The sequence below is a fragment of the Schistocerca americana genome, chromosome 1, assembly GCF_021461395.2.
Source record: "Schistocerca americana isolate TAMUIC-IGC-003095 chromosome 1, iqSchAmer2.1, whole genome shotgun sequence".
In the NCBI taxonomy this organism is placed as follows: Eukaryota; Metazoa; Arthropoda; class Insecta; order Orthoptera; family Acrididae; genus Schistocerca; species Schistocerca americana.
This window is the reverse complement of record NC_060119.1, coordinates 482,535,718-482,560,089: the sequence shown is the minus strand read 5'-3', so window position 1 is coordinate 482,560,089 and position 24,372 is coordinate 482,535,718. Positions and strand designations below refer to the sequence as shown.

Here is a 24,372-nt window from a genome sequence, read left to right as displayed (position 1 = left end):
TTAATTTGGTGGTTGATTCTTCTAGCGTATCACAGTTGATAGATCCTTCAGCTGATTTCGTAGTGTATTCCTCATTTTTTGTTAAGATGGTTGGGTCGAATTTTCTTCTAGTTTTTTTCTGAGATCTTTTCTTTACCATTTGTGTTAATTTTATTTTGATATTCACAACATAATACTCAGACCCTGAGTCTTCACCCCTTAAAACTTTGACATTGTAGATTTCACAATGGTGAAATTTATCCATACATACATGGTCCAGTCACCATTTGTCCTTTCGGAAATCAGGGTGTTTCCAGGTTTTTAATTTGTGAGGTTTCCTTTTAAAACATGTTGATTTTGAGACCAGGTTATGGTTTCTACAAGTTTCAATTGACCTTTGACAATTTTTGTTGGTCCATTTATGTGCGGGCCATTTTCCAATGATATCTCTGTATCTTCTTTCTTGCCCCAGTTCAGCACTGAGCACTGAAGACGAATTTTTATGTTTGATGGAGTAATGTTGATTAATTGATCCAGGAGATCCCAAAATTTATGTGTTTCTTCTTTGTCCTTCAGGGTATTATTTTTCTGATTGGTGGGAGCATGAGCATCAGTTTTAATTTGAAATAAATTGACTCGCAGTTATATGAAATAAGTTGTTTTGGACTTATTAACCAAATGTCATTGTGCATGTATTTTTTACTAGAGACAGTGCTCGTCTTTCATTAAACTGTGTAAAACTAAATCATGGCATCAACTAAATGAAAACATGTGACACCGTCTTTAGTGGATAAATTGAAAATGGTTGGAATTTTAGATAAAGACGAGTCTCTTGAAAACATTGCAAGTGAGGTAGGGACTGGCATAACAACTGTTAAAGACTGCAGAAAAAAATAGGAAAACTGTTGATAGTCATGCAATGGCAACTGATGATGAGAAACAACTGAAAATACATAAGAGTTTTAAGAAGACTGAAAGTGAAATTTTAGACAATGCTTTGCAGATGTAGTTTGAGCAGATGAGCAGAAAAGGAAATCTGTTGTTTGGTTCAATCATGAAAGAAAAGGCACTGATTTTATATGAAAAATTAGATTAAAACAATGAAACTGAAATGTTCACGGTGAGTGAGGGCTGATTACATTGGTGGAAGAAAAAATGACATGGCAACTAAAATGTTATTATTTTGCAGCAAGAAGTTGCCTGCTGACAAAACAGTTGCTAATGAATTTGTTCTGTAATTTGGAAACTTAGTTAAAGAGCTTAATCTGACCCCTGATTAGTGTATAACATTGATGAATGTTCCCTATAAAAGCTCTTGCTGCACCAAAAAGAGTCTGTAACAGGAACAGAACTTGGTATAGACAGATTAAGTGTTGCACTCTGTAGTAACACTAATGGAAGTCACAAGATACTGTACAGTTATGTTACAGGTCAATAAAAGTGTTTTGACAATCCAACATTTTTTGTATTCCAACCATGTTCCTGGTCCTATATGGGATGGACTAGTGAGGTTCTAATGTGTATGCAAAGAAGAAGAAAATTATGTCTCTGAACGCTGGCCGGAGTGGCCGAGCGGTTCTAGGCGCTCCAGTCTGGAACCGCGCGACCACTACGGTCGCAGGTTCGAATCCTGCCTCGGGCATGGATGTGTGTGCTGTCCTTAGGTTAGTTAGGTTTAATTAGTTCTAAGTTCTAGGGGACTGATGACCTCAGCAGTTAAGTCCCATAGTGCTCAGAGCCATTTGAACCCCATTTCAATTGGTTAGAGCTGATGCCTCTGAACATAGTATGTTATATCTTTGCGAAAAAATCTTTATAACAAATACTAGGTGTACAGTATATGCTGGATGCTGGCAAAGTATTGTAGTTGTAGGGAAGCAGCCTACTCACACTGTAGTAAATTCACATCAGTTTCCATTGTGTGCCAACCAGTCTGCTGTAACTAGCTCTGACGTCATAAATGTTGCGCAATACCTTAAAAATCAAGCAAATGAACTAAAACTTTTCTAGCATGTCAGGAATAATGCTAAATTAATGTGTGTTGAATATCAGTTCAATAACTTAAGTTATTTTCGAAATTTGGACGTATTTCTGAAAAAATCATTGGCGCAACAGAAAAGAGCTAGAGACTTCAAAATTTATATTTAGATTCATCTTTCATAATGATTTAATAAAAACAGTACTTTGGATTTCACATATTAAGATTTTAGTGGAAATTCATGATTTTGTGGTTTTCGTCTCAAAACTGAAGGAAGCAAGATAGATTAAGTAGGCTAGTAAATAAGGCTAGGATGTTTAGATTTAAACAGGTTGGAGGTCCGCTATGATTATGAAGATGTGTAAAGTTTCTTTTGAATACCTATAAAATTATAGCGATAGCGGATCTCAAAAGGGCCAGTTCAGAGCTCATCTACTGCGTGCAGTGTAATTTAATTAATTCTCTCGCCCAAAATATTTAACTTAGCCACGTCAAAATTTTATTATCAATACTTACTTGTGTGCTGAATGCAAGTTTAAATTAAGAGCTTCTTCAGCCATCAGCAAAAGAAGCTATAAATTATTATGTAACTTGAAGTGGTGCGTTACTAGCCCAGCGGCTAGTCGGGAGAGCCGAAAAGATCAGGCGTTCCCTTAGCCGTCCGCACCGCGGCTTTATATATAAGAACACTGCGCGAGGAAGCAAGGCCCCAGTTCTCTCCAGACGCTGAATGACACGCCATCTGTGTCGGGAGCCGCGTCGCATCAGTGTCACTGCTACAAACAGCCTCGGGTGCCGTATTTTGTAGAGTTGTCAGTGCTAATAGACAAGCAACAATGCGTGAAACAACTGCAGAAATCAATGTGAATTGCACGACAAACATATCCATTAGGACAGTGCAGTAAAACCTGGCATTAATGGGCTATGGCAGCAGACGTCCGACAACAGTGCCTTTGCTAACAGCATGACATCACCTACTGCACCTCTCCTGGGAATTGGCCATATCAGTTGGATCCTAGATGACTTGAAAACAGAGGCCTGTGGAGGTGATTCCTGATTTCAGTTGGTAAGAGGTGACGGTAGGGTTTAAGTGTGGCATAGACCTCACGAAGCCATGGACCCAAATTTTCAACAAGACAATGTGCAAGCTGGTGGTGGCTTCATGACTGTGTGGACTTTGTTTACGTGGAATGGACTGGGTCCTTGGTCCAACTGAATCAATCATTGACTGGAAATGGTTACATTCAGCTACTTGGAGAGCATTTTGAACCATTCATCGACTTCATATTCCCTAGCAACGACGGAATTTTTATGGATGACAATGCACAATGTCGCCGGACCTCAATTTTTCACGAGTAGTTTGAAGAACATTCTGGACAATTCAAACAAGTGGTGTGACCGCCTGGATCACTCAACTTGAAATCCATTGAACACTTATGGGAGCTAATCCAGATGTCAGTTTGTGCACAAAATCCTTCAACAGCAACACTTTTGCATTTATGGATGGCTATACAGCCAGCATAGCCCAATATTTCTGCAGGGAACTTCCAACGATTTGGTAGTCCTCTCCACGAGTTGCTGCGCTACGGTGGTTAAAAGGATGTCCAACTCAATATGAGGACTTTTATCACCTCGGTGTATAATACATGTATTAAATTTTATTCACCATATGGTGCTGCATTAGCTACATAAAAACAGGCAAGTGTTTGAATGCAACATAGTGGCAAAATTTCATTGCTACTGGTGAAAACTTTCAGATATTTACAATTTCGCTCAAACGAACATTTACATTTTTACTTATATAAATTATTATTATTATTATTACTGTTATTATTATAAACCCCTACACTTAACATTTAAGCTCCTGAAACAGCTCAAAAGGCTCACAAGAGACTATTTGCCACAAACAAGGATGGAGATTAGCTTCAGTACTTTAGCATTCAACAGTAAATGAAGATGGGGGTAATACAATGTGGATGATACAGAATTTCACTTGGCAGATGATGGAACTAATATTCTAGGTACAACATTACCTTTGCACTTCCATGTTCGTCCAGAAGAATATTTTCCAGCTTCAAATCCCTGTGACAAATTTTGTGCTGTGGATGTCAGAGAAAAAAAATGTTACTGGTTGCCGTTTATGAGACAACGCAAGTTTGAAACATAACAATACTGAATATTTTTTGAAGAAGCAGACCTTGTGACAGTAATAAACTGCTGTTGATATTTGTCTAAATATTCGTCGAGCTTCATCTTCGGAAAGTACTTTCCTTTCACTCAAGTAGTCATACAGTTCTCCTCCAGCAGCATATTCCATAACAAGTACCATCTTTTCACGATTTTCAAATACTGTAAATAAAGAAAAAAGGCAAATATTAATGGACCTTAAAACACAAGGAATTATTTCTTTCATAGTACAGAAAATAGTGTCCTGCTGAATATTATAAATATGGGTAAGCAAATAAGCGCACGTGCAAAAATATAACCTCAATACTCATCCATGCTTCATATTAAATAATTTTTTGGTTCTGTTTCTGGTGGATGACATATTTGAATGGTGCAGAAATTTGTAGTTATGTGGGAATGTGTTACTTCTCTCCTCTGCTTATAAACAAAACGTGATAATTTTTTTTTTTTTTTTTCTGAATGAATTGCTGAGGAATTGGCACTGATCATGAATGAAAGATTACATAACATTCCTGTCTTCAATGAAACAGCTCCATATTTTGCTTGGTAATAATCATGTTTTTAACTGTCGGCTTGATAGCAACTGAAATCTACATTGGTACTAATCACAGCATATGGTATTGAGTTTCTTAATTTTCCGGCTTCACAATAATTAACACAATGACTGACTAATGCAGTAAGGAATCCCATAAGTAACACTAACTGCTGCTTCTTCACCTTCCCATCCTTTCAGTCACTTCTCAAGTATCTCATATTAATTTCTTGACAAGAAATAAAGTTGAGATTATTATGACATCATTATGTTGCACATTTGTACCGCAAAAATAAACAAGACCATAGAGAATTCTGAGTAACTTAACAAATTCTTAAAAATCGAGGTATCTATAAAACAGATAATCTCACTCACAGACAATCAAGTATGTTAACAGTAACAATAAATTTTCAAGGAGAAAGAAATAGGAAGAATCACTAAAAGAGTGAGAATTCATCATCTTTAATGTGATAACTTTAAGTAAAAGTCTTAACCAGAACTGTTTAAAAAAAAGTAGTTTTGTGTCTTAATTATCCATTAATCGTAACATAAAGAATGAAGCTGCATATCCTTTCCCACCTACTCCTATACGTTCCTCTTCCATAAATAAAATATGATCACAGATTACATACAACTTTATGGTTAAATCAAAAAAAGATTCACAGTTCATAGGAGCAACTGAAAGTGCATACACCATTAATTATTATAAATCAATATTAATACATGAAAACTTTTAACAGATTTTATATCTACCTCAGCTTCATTGATGAGGCCACTAATGCATGACTGTGAAGAGCTGCCAGTTCAAATTTTGGTGGTGGAAGAAATTTTCACCATCTATATTTAGCTGACTGTGCAAAGAGAAGTGGAGGGACAAATTTCCTGAACATCACAATTAGCTTCAATGTCTCACATTAAAATCCAAATTTCTTCACAGTGTGTCATGGAATGAGGGCATGTGACGCCAGCGATGGTGACTTACTGATTAAATGGGGAGATCATACCACCTTCACGAATCACCACTAGCAACAAAAACAAAACAAAACACATACACCTATTCTCTCCCTCTCTATTTATTTTTCACCTGCATATGCAAAACAACTTGTGATTCAAAAGAAAGCAGTTTCAATTTAGGTGGCTCAAACAACCCCCCCTCCCCCCCCCCCCCCCCAATGGCACAGCCAACCATAAAACAGTATTTGCATTTATAGTATATGCACTGATTAAAAGTGGGAAACTGCATTGTTCCAAAAAACCAAACCTTACTCTGAATGTTGTAAGGTATCACCAGCCAGGCACAGCTCAAAACATACTTATTAAGAATAGCAACATTCATTCATCCCATGTTTTATTACAGAAATATTAGTTGAGTTCCACAAATACATTTTTGCAAAGTTTAATAAATGTCGTATAACTGCTGTATGTATTTCACTGAAGGTTGCAATGTCTAGATCATCTACACACCATTGCTTGAAATGTCTGACAGAATGGTACAAGTCTTGGGGTCTAAAGAAAACGATTCTCTGGAGAAGCACTTTGGTCCTGGAAGAAACTGCTAGCTGTATTTGTCACTAACACTGTATTAAATTGAAACAAATTTAGTTTATGCTTTGGAGGAGTCAGTTGTTATGAACATGATGGATGTAGTCATGATTCAAGTCTGTAGGCTCTTGAAGCAGGAGATTAACATATTCAAACCAGAAGAAACAGTTTTTGACAGAATAGCACACAGCTTTGAAATGTAATTACGGTTGATCATTTCCCCTTTTTTTTTTTTTTGTAAGTGGTATTGAGACAAATTTTTAAGGTGTGATCAGACAAACAAGAATAAAGTCAATCAGGTTTAGAAAGCAATCTCTGAAGAGGGAATTTGTATAAAAGATGTGGCTAGACCAAATATAGACAAACAGCACTCCTGTAGCAATAAGTAATAAGAAATATAGCAAAGAAATCATCTCATTTTTTCTAGTAATGACTGTTTTTATGATAAAAGATAAAAACAAAGAAAATAAACACAAGTGTTTATTATATGTGTTGTTTTATTGATTTTCATATAGGGCAACTTTATCTGTCTCTTACGACAAGCTGTGCAAAAATTATAGTTGTGGCTTTACAATCTTTCATGGAACTTTGGCTTATGGTGTCAAATAACAAACGTGCCCAGCAATGTTTTATGACATAGTACTCCTTCGCATGGTAAATGATAAAATGCATATTACAATCATGTCCAAAACCGGAACACCTGGAACGGCTCGAGGGAATGTTCATTTTCATAGGACATATGCATCAGTATGTTCTGCAGAAATGATTTTGCTTTTCAGTCACCTCGGTTTAGCAAGTGTCCTGTTGCCTAGTATGCACAGGGTCCACCATGGGCCCTGATAACTTCTCTCACTTGTGACGGCATCGACACTTGTAAGGCACGAATGGCATCCTATGGTATAGCCATCGGTGCTGCTTTCACCTGTTTCCAAAGTTCATCTGTGGGGGTTGGCTTTGGGTCACAGTGCATCACCCATCGTTTCACCATATCCACGCGTTATTGATTGGCAACAAGTCTGCTGATTTGGCAGGCCAGGGCAAAAGGGTGACATCCTGTGATAACAAGAATGCTCTTGTTTCTGCAGCAACATGTGCTCGTGCATTGTCTAGCTGAAAAATGGTATCTGAGATGTTGTGTAAAAAGGGTATGACTACAGGTCACAGGATTCTGGATTTGTCTGAAAACACTATCTACCATCATTCCTGTGGTCAGTGACAGAGAAGTGGACGATGCACACGTAACCCACAACATAATAAACAGTGACAGACTGTCACCCCTGATAGTGTATGATGTATTCCACTGTTGTGCCAGAGTCAAGGAAGATGCAGATCTGTCCTGCAACGCCAATCAGATGAGGTGTTGATCTTCTCAGGGGGTGGTCTGGGGCTGCGACCTGATCCCTCTCAGCGTGTTCTGCGGCCTTCCATGAACCTTTCTGCACACACCCGTTGCACTGCCAAAACACTTCATTTCACATGACCAGCAATTTCCTGGATGGATACATCACATTCTCTCATGCCAATAACGCACCCTCGTTCAAACTTACTGATTTGACAGTACGGTCCTTGCATACATCTGCGAGGCATACTGCACGTCTGCTCAAGTCACACTTATCTATTACCTTCAGTTTATAGGGACAACAAGAGCCACAGCCACACTTTACCCGCAGGTGTGGATATTGATGTTGACCTTGAATTCACAGGCCGACATGGTACAAATGCTAATCATTTTTGCAGAACATACTAATGTACATGTCCTGTGAATATGGATATCCTATCTACAGTCGTTCAAGGTTTTTTTTTTTTCTGAACTTGAATGTTGAATGAACAAAGTCATAAAACAAATAGAAAATTCAAGTAAATTGCTCTGTACAAAAATTAAATGTATAGGTGGTTGAAAAAAGGCCCCGGGAGTAGACAACATTCCATTGGAACTACTGAAGGCCTTGGGAGAGCCAGTCCTGACAAAACTCTACCATCTGGTGAGCAAGATGTATGAGACAGGCGAAATACCCTTAGACTTCAAGAAGAATATAATAATTCCAAACCCAATAAAAGCAGGTGTTGACAGATGTGAAAATTACTGAACTATCAGTTCAATAAGTCACAGCCGCAAAATACTAACGCGAATTCCTTACAGAAGAATGGAAAAACTGGTAGAAGCCGACCTCGGCGAAGATCAGTTTGGATTCCGCAGAAATGTTGGAACACGTGAGGCAATACTGACCCTACGACTCATCTTAGGAAATAAATTAAGGAAAGGCAAACCTACATTTCTAGCATTTGTAGACTTAGAGAAAGCTTATGACAATGTTGACTGGAATACTCTCTTTCAAATTCTAAAGGCGACAGGGGTAAAATACAGGGAGCCAAAGGCTATTTACAATTTGTACAGAAACCAGATGGCAGTTATAAGAGTCGAGGGGCATCAAAGGGAAGCAGCGGTTGGGAAGGGAGTGAGACAGGGTTCTAGCCTGTCCCCAATGTTATTCAATCCGTATATTGAGCAAGCAATGAAGGAAACAAAAGAAAAATTCGGAGTAGGTATTAAAGTCCATGGAGAAGAAATAAAAACGTTGAGGTTCGCCGATGACATTGTAATTCTGTCAGAGACAGCAAAGGACTTGGAAGAGCAGTTGAATGGAATGGACAGTGTCTTGAAGGGAGGGTATAAGATGAATATCAACAAAAGCAAAACGAGTATAATGGAATGTAGTCGAATTAAGTCTGGTGATGCTGAGGGAAATAGATTAGGAAATGAGACACTTAAAGTAGTAAAGGAGTTTTGCTATTTGGGGAGCAAAATAACTGATGATGGTCGAAGTAGAGAGGATATAAAATGTAGACTGGCAATGACAAGGAAAGCGTTTCTGAAGAAGAGAAATTTGTTAACATCGAATACAGATATAAGTGTCAGGAAGCCGTTTCTGAAAGTATTTGTATGGAGTGTAGCCATGTATGGAGGTGAAACATGGACGATAAATAGTTTGGACAAGAAGAGAATAGAAGCTTACGAAATGTGGTGCTACAGAGAGGTGCTGAAGATTAGATGGGTAGATCACATAACTAATGAGGAGGTATTGAATAGAATTGGGGAGAAGAGGAGTTTGTGGCACAACTTGACAAGAAGAAGGGACCGGTTGGTAGGACATCTGAGGCATCAAGGGATCACAAATTTATCACTGGAAGGCCGTGTGGAGGGTATAAATCGTAGAGGGAGACCACGAGATGAATACACTAAGCAGATTCGGAAGGATGTGGGTTGCAGTAAGTACTGGGAGATGAAGAAGCTTGCATAGGATAGAGTAGCATGGAGAGCTGCATCAAACCAGTCTCAGGACTGAAGACAACGACAACAACAACAGGTGGTTGTGGAAGTTACATCATTTCGAAACAAACAAGAACTAAAAGAGCAACACTAGGCTTGATCTGAGCTTCATTAATGTTTCATAAGCAAATGATTATTTGGTGTGCATCTATAGAGTCAAATATAATTATTCATAGCTCACTGAATAATACTACATACTACAGTGAGAAACAACAAGTCCATTGCTGGCAAAACATTGTTACTTTTTTGTGCAAACGAAACAGTGTATTTTACAGTAACAAAATTCAGAAGTATGGTCAGTTAATGTAATCTAAAGAAAGCAAACGATTTTCTACTGTCGTAAAAGGAGCTGACATAAGATTACATATGAGTGTGTAGAGCAACTAAGCTACATAGTGAGATTGTCGTCACTGGCTATCATCAAAGTAGAAAATGCAGAACACTTTACTTTTATAAACAGTCCACTGTCAGTGAAACTGACTAGGTGGAATCTTAGAAAGTACGAAATAAAATCTACACACAATATCTAAATCTGCTGCACTCAGAAAAATCTGTAAGCATGTGGTTTTGGTCAATGGCAATGCATATAAATATCTGATTAAGCTCTGGGTCAAGTACATTTTCAGTCCCTTACAGGAGACTCTGGACTGCAAGACTAAAATTCAAGGTCAATGGGAGACTATTTTATCATATTCAACTTCAAAATTATTAATTGCAAATATTTCATCATACAAATTATCAAATATAACAAAATCCATTCCATACTCAGAGAAGAGTTTCTGAGAAATCCCACACTAGTTTTTGGTGAGGCCATAATGGAGTTAAGCTGCTGGTGCCTTACTCCACATAGTTGAAGAATTTCTTGGGGTGAGAACTTATTCCATCAAAATACTTCCACAGGACTTGAAGTGTTTCCACATTGAAATTACACATGGATGTGGACTGATTTTTGTTGTACATGAGAGCAAGTTTTGCTTCCCTAAAGTTCATGCCCAAAAACAATTTTTTTGTTTTTGTTTCACTATCATTTATCAGTGTCTATTTCAAGTCCAGATAGGACTGAAAAAATATTTTTTTTATGGTTCAAGAAATAAAATTTAATCATAATTCTTTGTATAAATAGAATATTACAAAAGTTTTATATTTAAATTTAAAAAGTCTTGATCACAACATTTTCTTAATGGCATATTTCATCTTCATGGGGCATCTTCAAATTATCTTAAATTTTCCTTCTAGAACATTTTCAAAACCATAAAATGGCTCTATGCTGGACTGAAGCATGCATCAAATCTGTACAGATGTTTTTCTTTTACAACATTTTTAAAAACCATAAAACAGTTGTGCTAAATTTTTTCATCGTTTAAAATGTTGTGTCGTTAATAAGAATATGTTGCAAACAACACAGTTTTAATTCAAATATTCTTCAGGCATTTGCTGTACCAGTTGACCTGTTGGAGTGGGAGAAATTTTACAAAAGTTTTATGTTAAACATCATTTCTCGTAGTAAATCATAAACTAAATATACAATATAAAATATTTAATAGTTCAGGTCATATTAAAATTTTGGTTAATGTTAACACGGAAAAATATGCGTAATGTTACAGTAGCTAAAACTTTATAATAATTAAAAAGAACTTATAATTTGAAGAACTCATCACAACTGGGTAGACCACTAACTATTCACTTTAACAACTCAAACAGTATGGTCATCTCTGTCCTTACAGAGTGTCCAAATGCCATTCTTGTGCGTGTGTGTGTGTGTGTGGGGGGGGGGGGGGGGGGGGGGGGGGGGGGGGGGTTGCTGTCTCCACAGGCAGAGTTGTTTATAATGCATTAAAATTAAAATTCCACCTCTCCTCCACAACACTTTAAACATGAGGCCAGACAGTTCACAAAATTTCAAAATCTGTGAGACATTGATGTCAGTGTCAGTGTGGATGGTGACGGTGGTGGGCAGATCTCCAGCCAAACTGAGGACTGAGGGTGGTAGGAATATCTCCAGCCAAACCAAAGACTGCCCTGATATCAGCATATAAAACTCACGTTGCCAAATACGCTGTACTAAAAGTGGCATGCCACAAACTTCCCACCATGTTGGACTCTCCTGGCAGAGCAAGGACCCATGTTTTAAAGAACAGTATCTATGCACAATTTGGTAAACAGCACCTCTTTGTAACATGTGGATGGCATGAAGTCCACCATGCCTATGTGGTCTATTTAAGTGACTCCCATTTCTCATCCACCACCTCCAACCATTCAGTCTCCCACTGATGCATAATTCTTCTGTCAGATAACAAGAGGACAGTATACAAGGGGATGGCACATTGATATTCAATACCATCCCAACATGCTTCTTTGGCTGCTTTGTCAGCTATGTAGCTTCCCTGTATCGCGATGCGTCCAGTACCCAACAAATGACCAGCTCCTTGACTCAGTGTCAGAGCTGCTGTAAGGTCTCATGGGTGAGCTGACTTTACAAATTTAATGAGTATTTTGGTGGACCATTTGTAGCATACTGAGCTAGTCAGAGAAATTTTGTACTAGTGATGCTTCTGAATCCACTCTATGGCCACCATAATGCCATATTACTCCGCAAAACAATTTGTACACTGTTCAGGAATGTGCACTTGGAAAACTATATCAGGGAAAACAGATGAATAACTGAGTACATTCCCTTGTTGGGATTCATCTGTATAAACAACAACAGGATTGTGACACGTACTTAAAATTGAAGAACACAGAGTTGTAAAAACATAATCTGGAGTACCAATTTTCTTGCACTTAGCCAGGCTTAAAATTACTTTGGGCCTCTGAAAACACTGGGGTGGCAATTTGTTCCATTACTGCACAGGCATCTGAAGGTCTGATCTGTTCAAATCCATGAAACAGCCAGTAGCATGGCCCAAATGGCTTGGTCACATGGGACCAATTCCTAAAAAGCCACCCAAAGTGGAGATAGAATGCCACACCAAACACCAATGCCTGAGGCAATGTTGAGAATTTTAGAGCCTGTCAAGCCAAACGGAGGCCCCACCAAATCATGAGTGATGGTTCACATGTTTCTGCACACACATTCTGAACTGAGCTGGTCCAGAAGGCTCCAGACAATATCCGAATACCCTCATGGTGGACAGCATCTAACATCTTGAGGTGTGAAATACTAGCTGATTCATAAACCATGCTGCCATAATCTAACCATGATCTGACAAATGTCCAATCAAACAGCAGCAGATGTAACTTGTACGCTCCCCATGTATGTCCGCTGAGGCATTTCAAAATACTTAATGATTTGAAAGCCCTTTGTTCACAGGTCTTTCAGGCAAGGAAGCCAGGTTAATTTTGAGTCAAATATTGGATCCAAAAAGTGCACATTTTCCTTAAAATGTATAATATAGTGTCCCTTCTTGTGAGTTCCAGTGGGTGAAAACTGAGATAGGCATGGTTAAAGTTAACACAAGGAGTCTTCTCAAGTGAAGACCTATAAACAGTTTTATTGGTCCAAGATCCCAAAATCCTTTTGGTCAGCCGATGTTGCTTCATCATCACTGTATTTCAGAGGAAGAGCAGAAGATCGCAAAGTCAACCACAAACAAAGAATCTTTAACTGCAAAGGAGATTCTATTTGGTAGTGGTTGTGAACAATGTGACACTGGATATACTGCCTTTAGGGACCCCATTCTCCTAAGTAAAGTGGTCACGAAAGGCATCATCAACATGATACAAAACATGCCTGTCCTTGAGGAAAGATTGAGACCAAGTAGACCACATTTACGAGGTTTCTGAAGGGTGTTGTGCCTCCTACTAGCATCATATGCTGTTTCAAGATCAAAAAAACACACGTACTAAATGGTTGTGGCATAAGAAAGACTCATGTATGGTCATCTCGAGTAGAACTAAGTTGTCAAGGATGTAACAGCAGAATCTGAAACAGCATGGGGAGTGGTACAGTTGACTATGAGATTCGAGGAGCCAGATGAGGTGGTGGCTGACCATGTGCCCAAGAGTCTTAACCCACAGCTGGTAAGAACTAAGACTTCAGTAACCATTATGGCTGGCATGATCCTTGCCTGTCTTTCATTAACAGAATTAATATTGCTTCCTCCCTAGTAATGGGATACTGTCCATCAAGCCAGATCTGACTGAAACAAGCTAAGAGTATGTCCTTGATGCCAGGGCACAGAATATGGAACATAATGAATCTGATTCGGCCCTGGAGGAATGTCTACGGTTGCAGGGAAAGCTGATTCCATTTCCGACATGGAGAATTGAAGATTGTAGACCTCCTCATTAGACAAGAAAGAAGTGAAGCCTTCTCATCTCCGCAGTCCCATGGAACATCTGAAAATCAGAGGAGTTTGTTTGGATGACACATTTATGGTAAAAAAGTGTTCTGCTAAAATGTAAGCCACCAAGATTCTATTTATCAAGAAGTTTGGGGGTAGGTGTACAGCTCTTGGCTGAAGTCTGCCTTACTGAGTCCCAAAGTTGTGTAGTGGAATTGGACAAATAAATGAAAGTTGTGAATTCCTTCCAGGAGCTCCTCATCCATTCATTTATAACTTGCCTTGCATGTGCTCTCAAAGACCTGTAGGCGCAAAGGTTTTTGCTGCGAAGCTCAGCACCTGGTTCCAATGGCTGAGTGACATTCCTCATTCAACCAAAGAACAGACCATCATCTGATGTGATGCCAGACAGGGAATGGAAATGGCAGCAGCTCGTGGCATTAAACAGGTGATATGGTCCTCAACCTGCAGAGCACATTCCTGTTGTTCGGAGATGCCCTGTTGAACTGTATCGCTAACTAATCGGGCCTCTGAAGCATTTGTCTTTGCAGTCTCGTGTCAACCACCACCTAAGTCAGCAGCTGGATCCACACCAGAAAATGGCCACTGGAATGAAAATACGTGGTCATTTTCCACTGGAGCTAGCCTGCAATAGCTGGGGAGCCAAAAAAAAGGGTCAATAGCTAAAGATGCCCTGTAGCTGCAGAGAAGCGTGTCGCAAGTGACAGCTGAGTCCCATAGCACTGAAGTGGAAGAATGGGTGGTGGACTGCCTGAAGGAGCTGTGTTTGTGCACTTGCTTTCAACAGATCATGAGGTAGAAGATATAAAGAACACACTGTGATATTAACTGGTGAGGGAACTTGCACTGAAACAACCTGTATGTCCACAGTAAGAGGGACAGGAGAGCAGTGGCATCTAGCATCAATGAAAGAAATCACCCTACCCTTAGCCCTGTCTCCAGTAACACTGTCCTTTCTGCAGGAGTGGTAGCCCTGCAACACAGGTGTGTCAGTGACATTAAAATGTATTTCGTGTCAGCATATGCAGAATGCTCTCTCCTGGGCTAGGAGATATAATTCTTCTAAATGTGATTAGCATCCATTTAAGATCCACTGCACACATAAGTCTCTATGGGAGCCACTGATTAGTAAGGGTTGTCGTCATCCTTCTCCCTCAGTGGTGGTGATTTATCTGAGGGGTCAGGAATAATATTAGACAGTGATCAGCTTTTCAGTTCCTCCATGTGAATACCCGTACTCTTGGCCATAAAATCACCATCAGAAAAGGAGAGTTCTCACTGATCCAATGGCTGCTGCCCCCTTTTTTTGATTTCGAAGAACTTTTTGTGTGATGTTTTTCTTTACTTATGGGAGGAGTCTAGAGGATGGCTTAGTGGGCCTCTGATAGTGTGAGGTGATATGCGGGCAAGGTTCCTTTCCTTTTTACACACCTTCACTTCCCACTCAATACTTGGTGATCCTCAAAGAAGTTTTTTTCATTTAGGGATAAGTGTAGAATAGTCATCCGATTCTTGAGCTGAGTTTCTGCTATTTTCACCTGTTCCCCTCCCATTACAAGCTATAGTGGTATGACCAAGTCTTTGACATTTGAAGCATCACATACTGTTGGAAACAAATGGTCAAACCTTAAGATGGATATAGCCTACAAGAATACTTTCATATAATTCTGGAGTATTAGAGGTTAGAGTAAATGTCGTCGTTCTTTTCCAAGGTGCCATTGACTCTGCTCATATAGTTTTGCAGTGTCTGTAACAACCATGTCTTTCCATTCTTCATCTTATTCCTCAGTTTCCATCTCCATTATACTGGAGCAGTTAACCACATCTTTACAGAAGTTAAAGGTGCTATGCATCAAAGTTCCCTCTGCTCACTCGATTATAATGAAAGTCTAATGGCACACTAGTCTACCAACCTTGCCAGTGGAGCTCCCTGGGAAAAACACAGCCTCCTTTTGGAAACTGAGCTCACTCCATAGTGATCGCATGAGCCACTAGGGAAACAAATGTTGACCCCAGGCAGACCTCCATATGCCTTAGTGGGGCTTATACAATTTAATAGTCATGGGTGACTGGAATTCGATAGTAGGAAAAGGAAGAGAAGGAAATGTAGTAGGTGAATATGGACTGGGGAGAAGAAATGAAAGAGGAAGCCGCCTGGTAGAATTTTGTACAGAGCACAACTTAATCATAGCTAACACTTGGTTCAAGAATCATAAAAGGAGGTTGTATACATGGAAGAAGCCTGGAGATACTGACAGGTTTCAGATAGAGAACCACTTGTATGAATATCAAGCGCTCAGATGGAAACCCAGTTCTAAGCAAAGAAGGGAAAGCAGAAAGGTGGAAGGAGTATATAGAGGGACTATACAAAGGCGATGTTCTTGAGGACAATATTATGGAAATGGAAGAGGGTGTAGATGAAGACGAAATGGGAGATATGATACTGCATGGAGAATTTGATAGAGCACTGAAAGACCTAAGTCGAAACAAGGCCCCGGGAGTAGACAACATTCCATTAGAACTACTGACAGCCTTGGGAGAGCCAGTCCTGACAAAACTCTACCATCTGGTAACCAAAATATATGAGACAGGCGAAATACCCTCATACTTCAAGAAGAATATAATAATTCTAATCCCAAAGAAAGCAGGTGTTGACAGATGTGAAAATTACTGAACTATCAGTTTAATAAGTCACGGCTGCAAAATACTAACGCGAATTCTGTACAGACGAATGGAAAAACTGGTAGAAGCCGACCTCGGGGAAGATCAGTTTGGATTCCGTAGAAATATGGGAACACGTGAGGCAATACTGAGCCTATGACTTATCTTAGAAGCTAGATCAAGAAAAGGCAAACCTACGTTTCCAGCATTTGTAGACTTGGAGAAAGCTTTTGACAATGTTGACTGGAATAATCTCTTTCAAATTCTAAAGGTGGCAGGGGTAAAATACAGGGAGCCAAAGGCTATTTACAATTTGTACAGAAACCAGATGGCAGTTATAAGAGTCGAGGGACATGAAAGGGAAGCAGTGGTTGGGAAGGGAGTGAAACAGGGTTGTAGCCTCTCCCCGATGTTATTCAATCTGTATATTGAGCAAGCAGTAAAGGAAACAAAAGAAAACTTTGGAGTAGGTATTAAAATCCATGGAGAAGAAATAAAAACTTTTAGGTTCGCCGATGACATTGTAATTCTGTCAGAGACAGCAAAGGACTTGGAAGAGCAGTTGAATGGAATGGACAGTGTCTTGAAGGGAGGATATAAGATGAACATCAACAAAAGCAAAACGAGTATAATGGAATGTAGTCGAATTAAGTCGGGTGATGCTGAGGGAATTAGATTAGGAAATGAGTAGTAAAGGAGTTTTGCTATTTGGGGAGCAAAATAACTGATGATGGTCGAAGTAGAGAGGATATAAAATGTAGACTGGCAATAGCAAGGAAAGCGTTTCTAAAGAAGAAAAATTTGTTAACATCAAGTATAGATTTAAATGTTAGGAAGTCGTTTCTGAAAGTATTTGTATGGAGTGTAGCCATGTATGGAAGTGAAACATGGACGATAAATAGTTTGGACAAGAAGAGAATAGAAGCTTACGAAATGTGGTGCTACAGAAGAATGCTGAAGATTAGATGGGTAGATCACGTAACTAATGAGGAAGTATTGAATAGGATTGGGGAGAAGAGGAGTTTGTGGCACAACCTGACCAGAAGAAGGGGTCGGTTGGTAGGACATGTTCTGAGGCATCAAGGGATCACCAATTCAGTATTGGAGGGCAGCGTCGAGGGTAAAAATCGTAGAGGGAGACCAAGAGATGAATACACTAAACAGATTCAGAAGGATGTAGGCTGCAGTACGTATTGGGAGATGAAGAAGCCTGCACAGGATAGAGTAGCATGGAGAGCTGCATCAGACCAGTCTCAGGACTGAAGACCACAACAACAATACAATTTGGGGGCAGCAGGTGCCCTCCCTTTTGCCTCGACAGCCATTCACGCCATCAGCATGTAACACACCTTGGTGTTGAAATTTTTTATGGAGGCATGTAATTTCCTCATATCCAAGCCGGTGGTAGCCAAGACCCACATTCTCAGAAACTCACAATGTTCCACCTCTGCACCAAACGATGGCCCTTAAAGTGTTCCCCAAATTTATGGTATGGTAGAAGTGGTCTGGCAGTGCTGGTATGTCACCAGCCTGGGAAACTCAGGGTCGCAGTGCCCATACCAATCTATGCTGGTGGAGCTCTCTGGGAAAAATATAGCCCTCTCTTTCCTCTCTTCATAAGGCCTCTCTGCTGAAGCCTGTCTGAGTTAAGTGGCCCTGCTAATAGTTATGCCACCTCAGTCTCACTCATGCATGCAAACTCTCTCACCCAGCCCTGAAGATGCTACAGTAAGGTGGTGTCCCTACGAGGCAATTTGACTCAGACATGGGGATGAATATCTCCTCTCAGCATTCTGACCATGATACCCACATCGCCATGATGCAGCATAAGGCTGGACATTCCCAGTTCCTCTCACCAGTCAACATGATTAAGTGCCAGTACAAGAACCACACCACCATTTCCCATTCCAAAACATTGTTCATTATGCTTCCATGCACATGCCAATTTCAGGGGAGATATTTTGAATAATGGCTAGATATCTTGAATAATGGCTCTGTGACACTGAAACCCTGCCTGAGGGCATGTAACTAGACCTAGGCTAGGAGGAGCAGTTACAGTCCCCAGAGCCGTCACATGGGACTCAGTGGTGTATTTGCTTCATTATCATCTCATTGTCACAATGCACTATTCGTTCTTGGTCTCCATTTTTGCTATACCTCAGGTTTTATCTCTCCAGATTACTCACTGGGACTATGTTTACCTATAGTGCCACCTCAATTTGTCTGTTTGCTCATTGTTGGTCCCTTCTGCAAGCACATGATGATTTGTTGTAGATGGCCCCAGATCAATCATGCCAGCCCTACCCCCCCCCACCCCACCCGCCCCTTCCATGACATTTGATCGAACCTTGATAACAATAGTTTGGGCAAAAATAAAATTATTTTTAATATTTACTTCAAAAATAAAAAAATATCTCTCCATTCTTGTGTATTTCATGTATGATGCAAGTGCTGCAGCTGACAGCACCAGGAAGGTAGATTGCTGCATTCACTCCAGTCCATTCCTTGGATTTCAGCAGGTGGTAAACTGATTTCACCTGGAATAGGCAAGATACAAATGGACCTGGAAAGAGTCTGAAAAAACTGCTGGGGAACGCAGCACTTAATACTAGTTAGTCAGTAGCATCTGACTAGCAGAGCTGTGCAACCCCTGAGACCTTAATAATTAATGACACTGCATCAACTGAAAAATTCAGATGCTGCTGTTTGACATCCGTACTGCAGCTGGCGATTGCAGTGTGTGCCTCTTGAAGAGGTTAATCATGAAACACACTTTCTTCTGATGAAGTATGATCGCATTTATTAGGGTACATGAACCACTGATGTTCTGAAAATAGTTGGTTACATCAAGAGCCTCTGCATAATGTGAAAGCAAGAGTGTGGTGTGTGTAAGCAGTGCAATATGCACTAAGGTACCGATCTTTTTCTGTCAAACCATTACTTCTGACACATATATGAACAATGTACTTCAACCATTTTCAGGCAACTAACAAAGAGACCCACGGTTATTTGATATAACAAAGAGACGCATGGTTATTTGATACAGTACAATTCAAACACATATACAAGAAAAATGTGTTTGACAGTAGTATGAGATGGTTTTGATGATAGCATATACCTCTATCAGTTCACGCAGAGACTGCAACAGCCACTTGCAATACTGACATTGAGCAAGACTATCTTTGTTTGTTACTTGCTTCACTATCATTACTTAGTAAGGCTTCAATTTAAGTTTGTGTACAGCTGTGCGACCACATCCTATTGAAATGTCAGAATGAGGTACTAAAAGTCAGAAAAATTTTCTTGGACTTCTTTTTAAGGTCACTGTTAATTCATTTAGTTCAGTTAAGCCTGATTTGTCAACGTCAGCATCCAAGACTTAGACTGGAGCATACAGTGCGACTGAAGCCAACTTTCCTGGTTGTTTCTCACTCTGTGCCAGACATCTGTTTGCATAATGCATGAAACACCCTAAGTGATACAGTTAAAATAGACTCTGAATAAAAGGACATGAAAGCAGTTAACACGAACCATACAAGATGAATACAAAAGATAGCAATTTATAAGGGTCACCTTTTATATCTTAAGGACCCATTCAGCGTGATGATAGATTCCATTAGGTTCCTTTTATTCTGCCCATTATTGAAGCTGTTAAAATGGGAATAACACCTGCACTACTGTGTACCCCAAAGCTGTATCATCATATCATAACACACCTACTGCAAGTGAATTGTGCATTACCTTCATATATGTGAATGATGTTTGGATGCTGCACAGATGACATAATCTGAATTTCTCTTCGTATCCTTACCAAGTCTGCTTCTGTCTCTATCTTCGCCTTTTTAATAGTTTTTATGGCAACCTGCAAAGGGAAACAAAATAATCAAATTACATTAGTACCAGTGGCAGCAGGCAGCAAAAAATGGAGGACTAACTGTATGGTACACAAGGCTGTAATTAAATCAGACAATGGAAAATCCAGGATGGAATGTAACAATATTATGAGAAGGAAAGTTGGTATTCACCATTTAGTGTAGATGCTGAGTTGCAGATAGGCACAACAAGAAAACTCTTCATCAGCAATACACACACACACACACACACACACACACACACACACTCACGCCAATGCAATCCACACACATGACTGCAATCTCAGGCAACTGAAACCACACTGTGAGCAGCAGCATCAGTGCATGATGGGAGTGGTGACTGAGTGGGGTTAACGAACCTTCGTTAGTCACTGTCCTCACCCATCCAGCCCCTTCCCTGTTCCCATTCCAGCACTACACAGCCATCATTCCACCACCACACTCAGTCTTTTTATTTCTCTCCTTTTCCACTACTTCCCCTCTCCACCTCTCCCCTGCACTCAGTCTAAACTGCAGCATTTTACTGCCCACCACCCCCACCATAATATCCCTCCCTCTCCCTGCTCCAGCTTCCTTACCCCAATCCAGTTGCCACTCCCATCACGCACTGGTGCTGCTGTTCACAGTTTGGTTCTAGTAGCCTGAGACTGCAGTTGTGTGTGTAAGTTGCATTTGTGTGTGTGTGTGTGTGTGTGTGTGTGTGTTTCCGCACGCACGCACATGTCTGTCTATTGTTGATGAAGGCCTTAACGGCCAAAAGCTATAATTTTGAGAGTCGCTTCTTGTGCCTATCTGCGACTCAGCATCTCTGCTATATGGTGAGTAGCAACTTTCATTCTCATAATTTGGCTACAGTTAATGATTCTCTTTCCATTAATTTGAGTTGCTCAGATATTCTGTTCATATATTACATTTCAATGGCTCTAACACAGAGAAAACATTATAAATCTGTCCAATATTGGTTTAATTGATGTACACATTTACTAAGCTATTTTATATACGAAACTAGTCCTTCCTCCTTCTACTTCACAGATACCCTTCATGTGGGTTTTGAATGGCGTACCACCTAGCCCTCATCAAGTCGAACAACAGTTAACAGTTGATCTCTACAACTGTTGGAAACCCAAATAATGAAACTAGCCATTTCAAAAGTTACCATTTGCCACTTGAAACAGAAAAAAAATTATACAACAAGTATCTGCCAACTACACAACACAAGAATTAAATGTTTCAAAAACTAAAATGCAACTTCAAGAAAAATAACTTATCTATTCATGATGGTAGGACTTTACAGGGAATCTCAATTTGGTCATCCTAATGCAGATTTCTGTCTCTTAAGCACTCCAGTCATAAGACAGGAGCATCAGCAAACACACTGAAAACACTGCAGACTCAGCAGAAACATACATCCTAGTAGAATTGGCCCAACAAGAGTATGTATTTATGTATAGCCTACTATTTTACTTACTAATTAAAATGCTCACATGGTGACATTAATCAAAACGGGGATGCAATGGGATGGGGAGGATGCCACATCAAGGTGTGACTACAGAAAGGAAAAAAATGTAAACAATCTTTTGCAATGCTTGCATCAGCTGTTAATGTAAGAAGTACAGCATTAACTGTCTTACACTGAAGAGCCAAATAAACTGGTACACCTGTCTAATATCATGTAGAGCCCCCGCGAGCAGGCAGAAGTGTCGCAACACAACATGGCATGGACTCGACTAATGTCTGAAGTAGTGCTGGAAGGAACTGATACCACGAATCCTGTAGGGCTGTGTAGTGATTCGAGAATTTCTGTGTAAATTCTACAACCATTCAGTCTCCTACTGCCTCAAACACACGATATTCTGGATATGAGTGTGGGATAGTAGAATCCTACCTACTGCATGTTACATGTTTGTGTGTGCAGGTTTAAAATCAGTCACGGGAAGAAAGTAGATGCGGCGGACGAACGGCATCGACAAGTACCTGCAGGGCAATCGATAGATGTTTTAGTAAGTGTGTAAGGAAGAACCATGGAGTTTATATGCAGCTCTGTGCTTATTGTGTCATTGCCTATTGTTATTAAAACAAGGACAGTTGAAACAGAACTCTTAAGAAAACTCTTGACGTAACCTTGCTATAGGCAAGATTTATTTTCTGATTCCTGTTAAGAAAAGTTAGGGTATCTAAGCCAACTTTCTTTTAACTGTAACTCAACTGGTTTCTGACGTTCGGCTGTACGAGAGACTTACATATTTATGTGGAAAGTGAGAGTTTTGTTGTGCATGAAAGTCAAATACATCGTCAATTGACGAAAAGTAAAGTTTGTATGTCTACTTATTTCACAAGTAGAAAGAGTCTAAAAACAGGCAGATAATGTAGAAAGAAATTTCAAAGAGAAAATAGCTAACTCTGATATTATAAATGTAATTAGTTTGGAGGAACAATTTGGAGAAATTGTAGATCGAAAGGTTACAGAGAGAATAACATCCGGAAATGTATCACCTACAAGGGCTATGCCGAAAGTTTTTAGCAGAATGTACGAAAAAAAATTTATTTCAAAAAAAACGTTTACAACTTTTCAAAATACTCTCCATTAGCATATATACATTTTTCCATTCTCTGAAACCACTTAGAAAATGTGTCAGTCCAAACTTCTTTTGGGATGTCACTTAGTGCACTCTCGTATGCTGCAATGGCCTCTTCATCTGATGAAAACCGCTGCCCTCGAATTTTTTCCTTAGTCTTAGGGAACAGAAAGAAGTCACAGGGGGCCAGGTCAGGTGAATAGGGGGGATGGGGTAACACTCGCACTTTTTCCTTCTCCAGAAAGTCCATTGTTCTGGCAGCTCTGTGCGCAGATGCATTGTCGTGATGCAGCAGAAGGTGCCCACTCTTGGACTTTGGATGCTGTGACTTCCATGTGGTGATGACTGTATGACGTGTGTCCAAGGTCACAGAGGTGAGATGCCCGATCTTTGTGAAAAAAGTTGCCACCATCTTTTTTCCAGAGCTCCGACTATGTCGAACTTTTATGGGTGGTTCCTCGCCTGGAAAGCACCACACAGAAGACTGTCTCTTCATTTCAGGGTCATAATAGTAGACCCACGTTTCATCACCTGTGGCAATATTGTAGGTGTCTTGGGACTTCCCTCCATTGAATTTTTCAAGCATGAAACAACACCAGTCCACTCTCGCCTCCTTTTGTCTTTCTGTCAGGGAATGTGGCACACAACGGGCACATCTCTTAGTAAGGCCTAAGTGACTATGAACAATGGTCTGTGCTGCTGTTGATCCAATATTTAGGGTCCCCTCAATGTCGCAAAATGTAAGATGTGGATCTTCTTTGATCATTTTCCTCACAGCATCAATGTTTTCAGGAGTCACAGCTGTTGCTGGCTGACCGGGACGAGGTTCGTCTTCAATTGAAGGCCAACCCCTCGAAAACTCACGAAACCAATTTCCAACTGTGGCCCTAGAAGGGGAAGCTTCACCAAAAACACGCAGCAAAGAAGTATGGCATTCTTCGGCACATAAACCCTTTTTATAATTGTAAAAAATCATGTTGTGACAGCTCCATCCTGCACCATCTCTGACTCAACACTGCCTGTGCTTTCTTACCACGCTGTGGGTGGGGGATCACCACTAGCCAGAGGCTGCGCGCACACGTCCCAAGGTCGAAAAACATCACTCTTTCAAATGAAAACAACCCCATTGTCCTCCGCCTTATGGTTTCCGAACTCAATACCAGGAAGGGTATGGACAATCTGTGGAGACAAATTAAGCTTATCCAAGATAAAATAGAAAAAAGGGTAACTTCACCTAATGTTGTATTAACTACTGAAGCGGTAACTGATTTGCAAATGGGGAGCTAATTCAGGGTTCTCTAGACAATTTCCTAGATTTAAGCTGGATGGAGAGGTACATCCAACCCATTTCTTAAAAATATTTAACCAAACTTTACCAAAAACTTGGGAAGATTCCAAGATCAAATTTGCTGT

The 24,372-nt window shown here is 40.0% G+C and overlaps 1 protein-coding gene across 2 annotated transcripts in view; it reads right to left on the bottom strand.

The window, feature by feature from the left end:
* Positions 1-24,372, bottom strand: part of LOC124604329 (serine/threonine-protein kinase par-1-like) — a 388,446-nt gene that overhangs the window by 161,255 nt on the left and 202,819 nt on the right. For both annotated transcript variants that reach the window (XM_047136468.1, XM_047136470.1), the window contains exons 5-7: positions 20,253-20,373; positions 4,155-4,306; positions 3,991-4,056 (exon numbers count right to left, since the gene is read on the bottom strand). In XM_047136468.1, coding sequence (XP_046992424.1) covers positions 3,991-4,056; positions 4,155-4,306; positions 20,253-20,373 — 339 coding nt within the window. The remainder of the gene's footprint in view (positions 1-3,990; positions 4,057-4,154; positions 4,307-20,252; positions 20,374-24,372) is intronic.